General features: G+C 49.0%; 1 protein-coding gene across 6 annotated transcripts in view; it reads right to left on the bottom strand.

Annotated features, from left to right (window-relative positions):
• The window catches only part of PTK2B (protein tyrosine kinase 2 beta), a 134,761-nt gene that overhangs the window by 21,145 nt on the left and 99,118 nt on the right, over positions 1-14,498 (bottom strand). For all 6 annotated transcript variants that reach the window (XM_033229295.1, XM_033229311.1, XM_033229309.1 and 3 more), the window contains exons 6-18: positions 9,041-9,103; positions 8,788-8,842; positions 8,191-8,331; positions 7,735-7,809; positions 6,854-6,955; positions 5,600-5,717; positions 5,004-5,043; positions 4,577-4,623; positions 3,330-3,380; positions 2,783-2,880; positions 1,910-1,994; positions 1,623-1,723; positions 1,225-1,340 (exon numbers count right to left, since the gene is read on the bottom strand). In XM_033229295.1, coding sequence (XP_033085186.1) covers positions 1,225-1,340; positions 1,623-1,723; positions 1,910-1,994; positions 2,783-2,880; positions 3,330-3,380; positions 4,577-4,623; positions 5,004-5,043; positions 5,600-5,717; positions 6,854-6,955; positions 7,735-7,809; positions 8,191-8,331; positions 8,788-8,842; positions 9,041-9,103 — 1,092 coding nt within the window. The remainder of the gene's footprint in view (positions 1-1,224; positions 1,341-1,622; positions 1,724-1,909; positions 1,995-2,782; positions 2,881-3,329; positions 3,381-4,576; positions 4,624-5,003; positions 5,044-5,599; positions 5,718-6,853; positions 6,956-7,734; positions 7,810-8,190; positions 8,332-8,787; positions 8,843-9,040; positions 9,104-14,498) is intronic.

The following is a 14,498-nucleotide window of genomic DNA, read 5'->3' as shown; positions in this document are numbered from 1 at the left end:
CAGCACAGCTAACTCTGATGGGGCACTTAGGATACTACGCTCATACGAGAGCTTCACATACCATGAGTCATGACATAGAGGCCCTCAGACCCCCCTGGTGCAGGGGAGGAGACCAGACCCAGGGAGCTGAAGAAACTTGCCCAGCAGGTCACTGGTGGAAAAGGGTGTTGCCCAGGTAGGCTACTCCAGAGCTGAGCTCTCGTTCCTCCCAGGAGACGCACCACTGACTCAGTTTACCCTGTGTTCTTGCCATGACTCTCAACCCCAAACTAGTTTGCCTGCTTGCTTCTCACAGGCAGGCTCCACTTTCTAGTGTTTGTTTTATAGTTGAAATGATGGCTTAAAAGCATGCCAACTTCAAACGAACAAACAAAATAAACAAATCTATCCTCCCACCACCTTTCTCCTGACAATTGATTTCTCCAGTTTGACCCTCATGCTAGAAGGTAAGCTTCACAAGGAAAAGGAGTTTTGCTTGTTTTCATTGTGACTTTGTCCCAGAGCCTAGGTCAGTGCCTGGCACTGAGAGGTGTTCCATGGTGCTTGTTGGACGGATGAATGAATGAACGAACAAACGAACGAACAAATGAATGAATGCAGGGTTTTATCCCCTGATGTGGCTTTCCATAGAATCAGGCACAAGGCTACAGAGCCAATGTCAATGGTTGGTAATGCCCAACCACTAACTGCCTTGGGGGTCAGGCTCTCATGGCAGGGAATGGGAACAAAGCCAGGTAGAACAGAGGCCAACTCCACAGCCACAGGGAGGCTTGGACTTGGCAGTCCAGGGGTGCCAGGAACCAGGATGGTGTCCAGGTCAGGACCTCAGGATTTTTCTGGCCCTGCTCCAGCCCAGTCCCTTCTTTCTGGGCCACGTGCCACCAAGCCGGTGAGCTGGAGGTCAGCGAGCTCTAAGGAAGGTTGGGGGCCATTTCCTGGCACTCACAGGGGAGGGGCTATAAGGTCTTGAGCTATAGACAGACACCTCAGACTTCAGAGTTACTCCTAACAACCCCATGAGGTACATACAGTACCTGCAACTTTACAGATGAGGATACAGGGTCAGAGAGGTTGCTCAGGTACTCGAAGCTGCCGGGACAGGCAGGGCCAAAGCTGGGATTCCAACACTGCTGTGTCACCCACAAACCCTGCTTCTACCCAGATGCCTTGAGGATCTGGTGAAGGCCTGGCTTCCACACCGCTGGCCACCTCCTCCACCCCTACCTGTGCACGCAGTTGATGCTCTCCAGGTAGGCCATGGCTTTGCAAATCTGCAGTGAGTATAGCACGAGGGTGAGCACCTTCAGGGAATTCTTGTTCCGTTCCAGGTAGTGGCCCAGCTGCGGGAATAGGGAGGTGCCATCAAGACCCCTGGTTGGTCCCGGCACGGAGCCAGGGGGCCAGGGTGCTGGCAGCTCCTGACCCTTCCCTGGGGGTGGGGGGAGACAAACCCAAAGCTGGAAAAATGTTCCAGCAATTTCTTTGACAAACAGGGCCTCTGGCTTGTTCCAGCTGAATACAGAAGCCAGGAAGCTGGGAGGAATGGGCTGTGCTCTGAATGCCCCCCAATGCTGCAGCTCAGGGGTCACCACAGAGTCCCTCTTCTACCACCTCCAGCTCACCTCCCCATAGGGGTACAATTCCATGATGATCCAGGTGGGCTCCTCTTCAATGATGCCGATCAGCCTCACGATGTGCGGGTGGTCGAGGTTCTTCATGATCACTGCAGTCGGGGGGCAAGAGGGACGGGCGGGGTGGCTCAAAGGTCCAATTCAGAAAAGGCCTTTGCTCTTCCAGCAAGGGGAACGGGGACCCCTCCTCCAACATGGTCCCTGCACTGCTCACCCCTCCCTTCCCAGGCCCAAGCCCCTCCCATCTTGGAGGCCTGGTTGGTCTCAGGGGTCCCTACCTGCCTCGCTCATGAACTTCTCCTTGTTGTCCAGAGTGCAGTCTTTCTTGCAGGTCTTGACAGCTACGTTGATTTTCTCCCCTTTCTATAACAAGAGTGTGTTCAGGACCCCTTGGTCCAGCCCAGTGCTCAGCAGAATGTTCTCTCCCGGCCTCCCCATGGCCCCCCGCAGACTGCCACCAGCCAAGGCCCTTTTCTCCTATGTCTCTCTTCTTCTCCCCTTTGTCTTCCTCTCCTCTCCTTCCCCACTCCCCTTCTTCTAGATCAAGGTCTGTTAGAACTGAAAAGGGCTTTAGTGGTCAGATGAGTCAAGCCGCTCTTGACTCAGCCATCCAGATGAGGACACTGAGACTGAGGGGCCATGTGACCTGCCCAAAGCCAGAGGCACCTGCAGGCAATTATCAGGCATGGAGGCTGGGCCTTTCTCTTTCTCTTTATCATTGGATTTTACATTCTTGCTGCCTCTTTCTTTTTTCCCCTGGGCCTGCTAGAATCATGACCACAGTGGTCAGCCTTGCCCTCTCCCATCACTGGCCTTGACACTAACTCCGGATCCTGCCTCGCCTTTTCTCAGAACTGTCTTTATCCTGCCGCCCCCTTTGTATTCTCCCACCAAGAATCAGTGACCCTTCTCCAGGTTCTCCCTGTATCTCCATCCCTGGTATTTTGCTACCCTTCTTGAAAACGACTCTTGACTCCATCTCTCTTTGAGTATTTAATAGATACCATCGTGCCCAGTGGACAAGGGGCCCTTAGAGACAAGAGGCCCCAAGTGGATGAAGGCTGTGCCAACTCCAACCTGCTCAGATTCGAGCTCTGTCTCACCCTACCGACCCATGGAAAAGGAGTGTCGGGGAAGATCCTGGAACTCACGTGATTTGTGTAGACACCTTCATAGACCTCCCCAAAAAAGCCTTCCCCAAGAATACGATTCAGGACCACATCTTCACGGGCAATGCCATACTGTGAACCTACACAGATGGAGAAAACAGTCGCAGATCACAGAGATCGGTGGTGCCCCCCAGGGAACCTGAGTGTCTGCAGGCTCCAAAGCCAGGCATCACCAGACCTGTAACACCTCAGCCAAGATCCAGGGGCTGGGCTGGGGAAATGGGGGTCTAGAATGTTCCATTGTCTCAGGGAAGAGCCATCACCCTGCTCCCTCTGAAGGCTGGGTCCCAGGTCCAAGTTATTAGAATCCCCACACAGCTCCATGGGCACACAAAAGGGCAATCAGTGTAGGGATAAAAAAACATCTCAGCTTTCAAATCCACAGCATCTCAGGTTTGCCACTGTCTAAGCCTAGCACGAAGGGAGGATAAAGGAAGAAAAGAACATTCCCTGTGGTGTCACCAGAGTCCTTGCCATGTCATTTCACAGGGCCTTGACTGCGGTCGCTGTAGTGGGGTTGAGAACCTACCTCCAGGCCTTCGCAGGGTTTCGTCGGGAATCTCTGCATAGATGTCTGACTCTGGAATGACAGGAAGAAGCGCAGACGTGGACAAGATGCCCTCAGTGGGCACCGCCAGGAATCAGGTGTGAGGCTCCCCGCTGGAGGCCATTGGAGACCAAGGGGATAGGAGGAAAAGCCAGGCATGTCCTGGGCTCCCAACCCAGGTTTTAGAGTGGCCACAGAGCCCAGAGCACCTTGGCTGAACTCTCTGCTCTCTGCTTCCCAACTTGCATTATTTAGGGCAAGTTGGTTAATCTCCCTTAATCTCAGTTTCCCTTTCTATGAAATGAATACTGGGGGATGCGGTAAAGATTTAATCAAATAATACTTGTTGCATGTTTAATACCACTAAGGACTAGATGTTTGTGTACCTCCCAAATTCCTTTGTTGAAGCCCTAACTCCCAATGTGATGGGATTAGAAGGTGGGGCCTTTGGGAGGCGGTGCAGTCCTGAGTGTGGGGCCCACATAATGGGATCCGTGCCCTTATAAGCAGAAGAGAGGCCAGAACTCTCTCTTCATCACATGAGCCCACAGTGAAAGGACAGTTATCTGCAAATGAGGATTAAAGCCCTCACCAGATGCAGACTCAGCCAGCACCTTGATCTTGGACTTCCAGCCTCTAGAACTGTGAGCAATAAAGTATCTGGTTTTAAGCCACGCAGTCTACAGTATTTTGTTACGGCAGGCCAAGCTGCCTAAGATAAACATGGTCCCATGTACTAAGTACTCAATACACACTAGTGATTACTATTCATGATTTTTTTTTTTTTTTGAGACGTAATCTTGCTGGGTTGACATGTTGGAGTGCAGTGGTGCGATCTCAGCTCACTGCAACCTCCGCCTCCTGGGTTCAAGCTATTTTCCTGTCTCAGTCGCCCAAGTAGCTGGGACTACAGGCACATGCCACCATGCCCATCCAATTTTTGTATATTTAGCAGAGATGGGATGTTGGTCAGGATGGTCAGGATGGTCTCGATTTCTTGACATCATGCTCCACCCACCTTGGCTTCCCAAAGTGCTGGGATTATAGGTGTGAGCCACTGCACCTAGCCACAATTCATGATATTTTAAAGCCATCATAGAGAATTTATGGGGGAGGATTGTTTTCCTGTAACTTGGAGGACACCCTCGGCAATGTCATGAGAGCAGGCAGCGGGGAGCAAGCAGACGGGAGGCAACTGGAGCAGGTGGAGGATGCAGCAGGCAGCTCACCTATGCTGCAGCTCTCTGAGAAGTGGGACCGCCGGGCTTCCAGGTTTCTGTAGGAGGTGAGAGGGCAGAAGCCAGGTGAGCTCAGAGTCCAGTAATGTTCCCCTGGGTTGCCTCAGCCTGCCCTCTCCTCCTGCCCCCTGTGGAGAAGTAGTCTGTCCAGATTAGCAATGACCTGGGAGCACAGCCAAGGCTGCCAGGGGCTGGAGTTGGGGGACAGCAGCAACCCCCCAGGACAACACCAGGTGGCCTGAAGGCAAAGAAATATTCCTGCAGGTATTTACTGGGAGGGAAAGATCATCTTTTTTCAGGGTTCTCCTGGGCCTGAAAACCAGAAACAATGGAAGTGGGGACTCCCAGTTTCTTCTTCTTCCTCTCAGTAGCACAGGCTAAGCTCAGGGCCCCGTCCTCTGCACCCCACTGTACTCACAGCATGGGTATCTGGGGCAGGCTGTTCCGCTTCTCACCATCTAGGAAGAGAGGAGGAAGGAGGAGGTTGGAGCTGGGGACACAGGGGCCTAAGTGGGTGACTGACCTCCTCACTATTCCTAATAGGGACTGTCCTCCCATCCCAGCCCCTAATTCCATTCTCTTCTAGCCTGGGAGCGAGGGAGGCCTTGGGCCAGAACTGGAATCCTCCTTGGAGGCTGCCTCAGGCCAGATTTCGCCTGCTGCAGCTGGGACCCCTGCTTCCTGATTAAGGAAGACCCAAGACCCAAGACCCAAGATGGAGACACACAGGCGGGACCAGCCTTGTTCTAGCGATGGCTTTGAGCTTGCTAGGGCTAAAACGCCTCTCCTCCAGAAGTTGCCTCTCTGTGGAAGTTGACTAGCATGGCTGTGGGTAGGTGGACCAGCCAGGGCTTAAAGCCCAAGATGGGCCCACTGGAAGCTTCCCGCTGGGCTGTTGGGGAAGCCTCCTCATTCACTTATCCATCAGTCACTTAGCTTCTGCCACTCTGCCTCTGGGGACTTGGGTGTGCTGCCACCCATGGTTCAGCCACTTTACCTTTAAATGGAACCCACCTTTCCTAGGATGGACGATGAGAGAGCCTTGGTGCTCCCCCTGCAGCCGGCAGTAGCCGTCTATGAGGTCAGCCATGTTCTCAGCCTCTGCCAGGGATGAGGTTTTGATGGACAAGGCCTGAGGAGCAGAGACCGGCCAAGGGTGAAACCCCAGAGCATTGGCTAGAGACCACCCCCAGGGCTGGAGAACAGATGGCAGGACCCCTGCCACAACCCTTGCCTGGATGCCAATGTTGTCTGCACCTCTCCTGGGGCCCTACCCTGGAGTCCAGACTGCATTCTGTCACCCCTTTCACCTGTACACCCATGCCGTCCAAAGGCCAGTCCCAGGCCTCACTTATTTTGTTCTCTGAGCACACAGCACAATGCCTGGTATCTAGTTGTGCTCAATAAATAGAAGCAGAAACTGAGAAAATGGAAGAGGGGGCTGGGCGCAGTGGCTCACACCTATAATCCCAGCACTTTAGGAGGCCGAGGCAGGCAGATCACCTGAGGTCAGGAGCTTGAGACCAGCCTGGCCAACATGGTGAAACCCTGTGTCTACTAAAAATAAAAAAATTAGTTGGCCTTGTGGCATGCATCTGTAGTCCTAGCTACTCAGGAGGCTGAGGCAGGAGAATCTGTTGAACTTAGGAGGCGGAGGTTACAGTGAGCTGAGATTGTACCACTGCACTCTAGCCTGGGCGACAGAGTGAGACTTTGTCAAGAAAGGAAAGAAAGGAAAGAAAGGAAAGAAAAGGAAAGGAAAGGAAAGGGAGGGAGGGAAGGAAGGAAGGAAGGAAGGAAGGAAGGAAGGGAGGGGAGGCAATGGGGCAGGGCACAGATGGGCGAAAGGAGAGAGAGATGAACACTCTGGGGCCTGAGGTCTCTCTGGGTGTTTTACCACAAAACAAAACAAAACAAACAAACAAAAAAACCCTGTGTTTTTGAGGTCTTGATGTCCACATCATTGTTCTCTTCGTAAAACTTAGGCCTGTGATTTATACCTGATTTCTGCTCACCTTGAACATTCCACTACCTGAAAACCTTCCCAATTTCTTTCCTGACATTAAACAAATTGTTTCCCCAATTTTCCTACAATTTATCATCATCCTGGTACCTTTTGTCTAAGAACTTACTGTAGTTTTCTTAACATGATCCCCAAAGCCAGGAAGCTCCTGGCCTCCTGCGTGCCATGGACTTTTGGTCTGAGCAAGAGCTCCCAACTTGCCATTATATCCCCTGCAGAGCTGCCAGGTGCCCAGAGACACTCACCTGGGGTGCACCTTCAATGCCCAGCTGCAGTACTGCCTGGCCCTCCTCCAGTGGCAGGCACCTGATGGACCTGATCTGCTTGAACTCGGCCAGGCAGGTGGGCTGCGGGAAAAGAAGGGGGAGCTTCAGACCATCCCACTATCAGGACTGGGCCATGCCGATTGGTCAGTATGGGGGAGCTGGGGTGAGGAGGAACTGGGAGTTTCTCTGGGAGATGAAGAGAGAATCAAAGACTATTAAGGCTAGAAGGATCCTCTAGTTCAGGGGTGTCCAATTTTTTGGCTTCCCTGGGCCACATTGGAAGAAGAATTGTCTTGGGCCACACATAAAATACACTAACACTACTTGATGAGTGTAAAAAAAAAATCGCACAAAAAATCTCATCATATTTTAAGAAAGTTTATGAATTTGTTTGCATTCAAAGCCGTTCTGGGACCACAAGCTTGATCTAGACCAAGCCCCTCCCTATGCCAAGGAGAAAATGAGGTCTAGAGAAAGCCAGGACTTGCTCAAGGTCATGTGCCAAGCTGGCAGTGGAGCCAGGACTGGACCCAGGTCCCCCGACTTCCAAGGGAATCATGCCTCATATTGTCGCTGAAAGGGCAACACTGCTGAGCTCTTCGAGTAATCATCGCGGCCCTGTCTCCCCCTTCCACTACCTCTGTGTAGATGATAGTCACGGGGATGTAAAGGGCCATCTACCCCACAATGCCATTTCCAAACGCTCTCCACTGCTGCTCACGCCAGGGCATGGCCTTAGAAAGGACTCTGCTCTCAGCAACGGGGGCAAGAAGAACTGAAGGGGCAGACAGGGCGGGAGGCAGCAGAGAGGGGAAGACCTCCCACCTGGGGCTGGGTGGGGCCGCCCCCAGTCTTTCTACCTTTGCGTCCTGACTGGTCAGCTGGCGGATCCCTTTAGGGCCAATGACCAGGTCCACAGTAATGTTCCATCCTTGCTGGAATAAAAGGAGAGGGGACTGTTGTTCCAGAGCTGCCCTCCCCATTCTTCAGAAACTTGAAGAAAAGCTCCCTAAGGTAGACACAGGCCACCATTTCCTGGGTCTCCAGCTACTTCCTGCCGAAAACCCTGGCCATATGGATTTTCCCCTCCTGACACCTTTCCTGTCCTGCCCACCTCCCAGAGCTGGAGGCCAAAATTTCAGTGCCTTTTTCAGGCAAGGGGATGCTCGTGACTTCTACTGTCAGCAGGTCAGTGAGGCCCTGCTGCCTGAGAATCTGCAGCAACTGCAGCGTCTCCCTCGCCCCTCCTGGCCCCCTTTCCCGAGAGGCCTGGGATCCAGGTCAGGGAGAGGATCATCAAGAGAGCCTGATATTACAATGAGTTCACAGCGGTAGGTCTCCTGGTCAATGTTGGCGAAGCCCGCGAGAGTGTTGAAGAACTTCATGACGCACTCCTCCTCCCTGAGCGAGGCATACTGCTGGAAGGTCTGCTGGATCATCTTCCGGAACTGTTTGGGCTGGGGGAGGGGATAGGCAGTGTGAGCAAGGCCCGCTCCTCCCAGGTCTCACTCCTTCCCTTAAGGTCTCACTGAGAGACCGCCCGCTGCTCTGCTCGAAAATGATCCCCAGCGCCTTTGCCCCCAAAGCAGCTGTGATCTATGACCTAAAACACATACCCATTGTCTCAAGGGAGACTCCCCATACCCCTACGAAGGAAGTGGAGGGGGCAAGGGGTAGCTTCCCAGTACTGGGGCAACAGAGCTGATCAGGCCTGGATGCGGAGCAGGAGCCCAGGCATGTCACAGTTGGATCCCCAGCCCCAGAGAGGACCCCTGGGTGCATTTAATGGTCCTGTGTCCAAATGCCCAAGGCCATGCAGATGCCCTGACTTCTCTGAGTATCCCCAGTCTCATCCCTTGCACTCTAGTCTTGGGAATCAGCACAAAGAGGTTCTCGCCCATTGGTTTCCTCACCTTTAAGTTCTCCTGCATCTGCTTTGGGAAAAACAAGTCCAGCCCCACTTCCTTTCTGCAAAAAAGGAAGAAAAAGGCAGCATGTGACTCCCCCCAGGACTGCGGGCCAATCAGGAAGAGGTGAGAAGGCTTTGGGACCTGGAGACAGGCCCTGTGGGGCTCTGGTCTGGGGAGGGGTGGAGGAGAGGGTGAGGAGGAAAAGTACGCATGGAAGGACAGGAAGGGAGGGGAGGTGGGCGACCCCAGAACTTACTCTAGGAGCTCGAAGTTGGACTTCTTGTCAAGGGCATTGTGGGGCATATCCTTGAAGAACCGCCTGGAGAAAGAGGTGGTGGAGGGGGTGCTGAAGGCTGGAGAATGAGGCAGTCAGACCCAGGGCACCTCAGGCCACTAGAAGCCCCCTTCCCCTGCCATATGTGGGAATCACCAGGAGAAAGGAAGTTAGGAAAGTCATAAAATTTAGTATTTTGACCTGTGAGGAAAAGGAAACCCCCACAAATTTCATTCCAAGAAAAGACTCCAGCCTTGGATCCTAGGAAACTCATGCTAGGAATGGGCAGATACTGGGCTGAGGAGGAAGATGGTGGCTCCATCTGTGGCCTCTCAGAACAAAGGCCCAAGGCAGCCAATGCTTGAATGATCAGCCTAGGAACACCGATCTTCACCTGCAGGTCCTGGGGGACTCTTGTGATTTCCTCTTCACTTATTTGCTATCTCTGAGATATTACATGTGTGGATGTTTGTGTGTTCATTTAGATATTTGTTAAATGTAGCACTGTATATATACAAACTTCAGGACTTACAGAAGAAGAAAATAAAAGTATTCATAGTCTAACCAGAGGAGACAGTTATTATACTTTACTCATATTCTTTAAGTCTCATTTCCCCTAAAAATGTAGGCTTTGATAAATACGTTTATGTAATTGTGGCTTAAGCTGAGACCAAATAGCTAATGTCCTCACATGTGCCAGCCTCCCTTCCCTGTCTGGGTCACTGTGTCTAGTAATTTCATTGACTGCTGCAGACATTATCCTACTCCTGATCTTATATTAAAGTCATTCAGTGTTCCTTTAATTCAGGCATCCTTATAAATATCTAGTAAAACTTTTGTGCAACTAATACTAGAAGCAGAGTGAGGGAAGTAACTTATGATTCAAAAGCAATGGCTTTTGGACAGTTCACTGTGTTTAGAAAATAGGAAGGTTAGGTCGGGCGTGGTGGCTCACGACTGTAATCCCAGCACTTAAGGAGGCCAAGGCGGGCGGATCACAAGGACAAGAGATTGAGACCATTCTGGCCAACATGGTGAAACCTTGTCTCTACTAAAAACACAAAAATTAGCTGGGCGTGGTGGCACATGCCTGTAGTCCTAGCTACTCGGGAGGCTGCAGAAGAATCACTTGAACCCAGGAGGCAGAGGTTGCAGTGAGCCAAGATTGCGCCATTGCGCTCCAGCATGGGAGTGAAACTCTGTCTCAAAAAAATTGAAAAGAAGACACTCAAGGCATGAAATCATAGAGGAAGTACCCAATAAAAATGTAAAACATAAAATGCTATATCCTTAACAATTTTTAATAAATGGTGTCTTTGAATATATTGTCAGGCAAAATAAGCAGTTACCTCTTAAGAAATATGGTCCCAATTTTGCACTCTGTGTCCTAGCTGGAAACACTGGGCAACATCTGGACATAGTTTTGGTTATCATACCTAGTTGGAGTAGGGGGCTGGTGGTGCTACCAGCCTCAAGTGGGTAGAGACCAGGGATACTGCTAAACATCCTTCAATGCACAGGAAGCCAACCCCCAACCCCCCCTAACAAAGAAGCATCCAGCCCCAAATGTCACTAGTAGTGAGGCTAGAAAACCCTGGGAATTTGATCCGAGAAAAGAACTTAGAAAACTAAGAAGATGGGTCCTTCCCTACTCTTACTTCTCTGTACTGGGTGTCTGACAGAGGGAGGTCAGCAATGGTGCCTGAGATGGGATGTTCTTGCTAAGGGCAGATGTGCAGAATTGGAAACCAGAAGACTGGCAGATATGAATGACATTCAGATGTAGCGAAGGTACCCAACCCCCGGGCCATGGACCGGTATGGGTCCGTGGCCTGTTATGAAGCTGGCCGCAGAGCAGGATGTGAGCAGTGGGTGAGTGACCGACGTTTCATCTGTATTTACAGCTGTCCCCCATCACTTGCTATACTGCCTGACTTCCATCTCCTGTCAGATCAGTGGCGACATTAGATTCTCATAGGAGTGTGAACCCTATTGTGAACCGTGTATGAAAGGGATCTAAGTTTCACGCTCCTTATGAGAATCCAATGCTCAGTGATCTGTCACTGCCTCCTATCACATCCAGATGGACCGTTTAGTTGCAGGAAAACAAGCTTAGGGCTCGCACTGATTCTGCATTATGGTGAGTTGTACATTTATTTTATTATATATTACAATGTAATAATAATAGAAATAAAGTACACAATAAATATAATGTGCTTGAATCATCCCGAAACCATCCCCCACCCCAACCCCAGTCCATGGAAAAACTGTCTTCCACGAAACTGGTCCCTGGTGCCCAAAAGGTTGGGGGCCTCTGAGGTATAGGACATGAGAAGCCTACCCAGGATTCTCCCCTGGATGGAAGCCCCTCCTTCTCTTCCTCCTCCCACTTGAAGAGTGCCTGCAGTTAAGATCCCCAAATTCCATACGATTGACCATGGCAGCTTTAGAAAACGTTTCAAGCCAGTGTTACCTGCTCGACCTCCACAGTAATAAGAAACCTCAGGGTGATTACAGGTAGCTTGGTCATCTGTAGTTCCCCTGGGTTGAGTGAGCCATAAAATATACACCTAGGTAACTGAACACATTGGCTTGCTTTACACAGCTATTTAATTCTAACAGAATAAATGTTGGCAAAGGTCCACTGAGGAAGAAGATTTCAGTTCTTTCAGAGTTATCCATTTATTCAACTATGTATTGAGCTCTTACGTGCCAGGCAAAGGCAGCACCCATTCTGACTCTAAGGATTTGACAGAATTTCACAATCTGGTGCACGGGGACATGTCATTGCCTCACAGAGCTCTGTGCAAGTACAGTGGATTGCAAAGGAGGATGGAGGGGGTCAGGATGGGGCAGAAAAGGCTTCAGGATGAAGAGGCCCTGAGGCTGGCTTGATGAGAAGAGCAGATGGTCACACTGCTTGTAATTGACACCTCATAGGCTCACGTTGAGGTTTCCTGTGTATGTAGAGGACAGGCAGGTAACACAGGCTCAGTACGTTTTCTAAAGGTGCCAGAAGATAGAAGAGTTTACTAGGCTGGAAAGGGAAATGAGAAGACTGTGCCAGGCAGGAGGGATGCATTGCCCACCCATGGGGTGAGATCTGCTTCCCAGCTACAAAGGAGAATGGTCTCCTAAAGCCACTCCAGGCTTATGATCTGTTGTTGAACGAATAAATGAACTTGGAGACTTGTGAAGAAAGAATTTGGAAGACTGGGATATTTAAATATTACATTTTTAAAAACAGGGTTAGCTAAATGAAAAGGTAAACACATTTTGAAATTAACACTGAGCAATTAAGGCACATAAAAAAACTCAACATTTTAGCATGATCAAGGTGGCAGTGAATGGAAAAATGTTTTATTAGGATAAAGGAAGCTCAGCTAGCACATCGAGTTCGCCCCAAACTCCTGAATCCAGCTTGCTTAGCCCACTCCCTGTGTCCCGGAGGGCCCTTCTCTCAGGCATAGAAGATCATTTACATAGTCACCATTGACAAAAGTGTCCAATCACTCAGATGTGCCACAATCTGAACATCTTGGGAACATCTAGGAGAACGAGTAACCATCACTCAAGGGAGACGCTGCTCTCCCCAGCAAGGGAGCTTCCCAATCTTCTGTGCTGAGTCCCATCTCAGCTGCTCTCCAGGGGCACCCAAGTCTCCCAAATATGCCTGAACTGCCATCACTCAGTGAGGCCGTGCCTACCCGGAGTGCCCTCTAGTGCCTGACTGGTCCTTCCAGCTCAAGACTGCAACTTTGAGTAGCTAACACCAGGTGGACAGCGGTGGAGTCTATAATCAGATACAGGCCTATGACTGATACCCAGGTAAGGACAGCAGAAAATAAGGAAACAACTAAATCAAATCCAGTTGGTTTCTTTTTTCCTTCTAAACATCAATAGAAATTAACTACAAACCAAGATACCTTTTGATGCAAAGCAAGCTGTGTGTTGTTTTTCTAATCTTTATTTATTATCAGTTACTTAACTAATCTGGGGTTAAACATTCACTCTGTTGTTGTTGTTGTTGTTGTTGTTTTAGGGCTCTGCTGGGGGTGGACAATAGTCCTAGGTGTCTCAGATCAAGGGGGAGAAGTTATTTGGTTCCTCAAACTGGGCAGGTACTGATTTCTAGCATAGAGGCCCTGAATTTCAAACTTTCATTTAGAGGCATTATTTAGATCAAACATTTGGCATTTATAAAGCACCTCCAATAAGTGAATAAAATTAACTAGGCATCATTCCCGCTATATGAGATTCTGGAAAAGGCAAAATTATGGCAATGATAAAATGATCAATGGTTGCCAGGGTTAGAGGGAAGGAGGGATGGATAGGTGGAGTATAGAGAAATTTCAGGGCAGTGAAACTACTCTGTGCAATACTATAATGGTGGATATAGGTCATCATTCATTTAGCCAACCCATAGGACATACAATACCAAGAGTGAACCTTAATGTAAACTACAGGTTTTAGGTAATAATGATGTGTCAGTGTAGGCTCATCAATTGTAACAAATGCACCACTTTGGTGGGGAACTCTGATGGAGAATGTCGATAGTAGGGGAGGCTGTGCATGTGTGGGGAAGAGGGTATATAGGAACTCTGTACCTTCTGCTCAATTTTGCTGTAACTTCTCTAAAGAATAAAGCCTATTCAAAATAAATAAATGAAAGAAGGGTAAAGAGAAAAAAAGTAAGTAAAATAAAATAAATAATTATTGAATACTTTGGTCCTTGCCATTGCTCTAATTACTTTAAATACATTAACTCATTTATTATTCATAACAACCCTGCAAGGTTTGTTATGTTACTATTGTATAGTATGCAATACTATACAATACTATACTATAGTATACTATGCAATACTATACAATAGTAACATAACATACATATTATATAGTAGCATATATGTTATATAGTAGCATATATGTTACATAGCAACACATATATGTTATATAGTAACATAACATTGTTCTATGTTATATAGTATAACAAATATTATATGATAACATAACATGTTTTATAGTAACACAATGTTACTATAATGTTACTATCATCATTCCTATTTTACAGATGAAGGAATCCAGGCAGAGAGAGGTTAATCAACTTGCCCAGAGTAACTCAGGAAACACAGGACTCCACGGAGGATTCATTTCACTAATCTCATATCCAGGCATACATCATACCTCTTTTATAAGCTAGGAAATAATACAATTTTTTTTCCTGGAGATGCTGTATATCTATAGGCAGGTGACATAATCAATGATGTTAATAGGACATGGGATTATTGCCCATGATTTGTAGGTAGTCCCATACTCTGGGACAATTTTAGGCAAGAGCCACAGCCATAGAAAATTCTGCCTAATGGCCTGATTTTCTGAAATGTGTCCAATTCTCTCTGGGTGAGAAATAGTTTTAACTTGACTTTAAAATGGCTCATCA

Source organism: Trachypithecus francoisi, unplaced genomic scaffold (genome assembly GCF_009764315.1).
Source record: "Trachypithecus francoisi isolate TF-2019V2 unplaced genomic scaffold, Tfra_2.0 Contig01440, whole genome shotgun sequence".
NCBI classification, from domain to species: domain Eukaryota; kingdom Metazoa; phylum Chordata; class Mammalia; order Primates; family Cercopithecidae; genus Trachypithecus; species Trachypithecus francoisi.
This window is presented reverse-complemented; position numbering and strand designations above follow the sequence as displayed.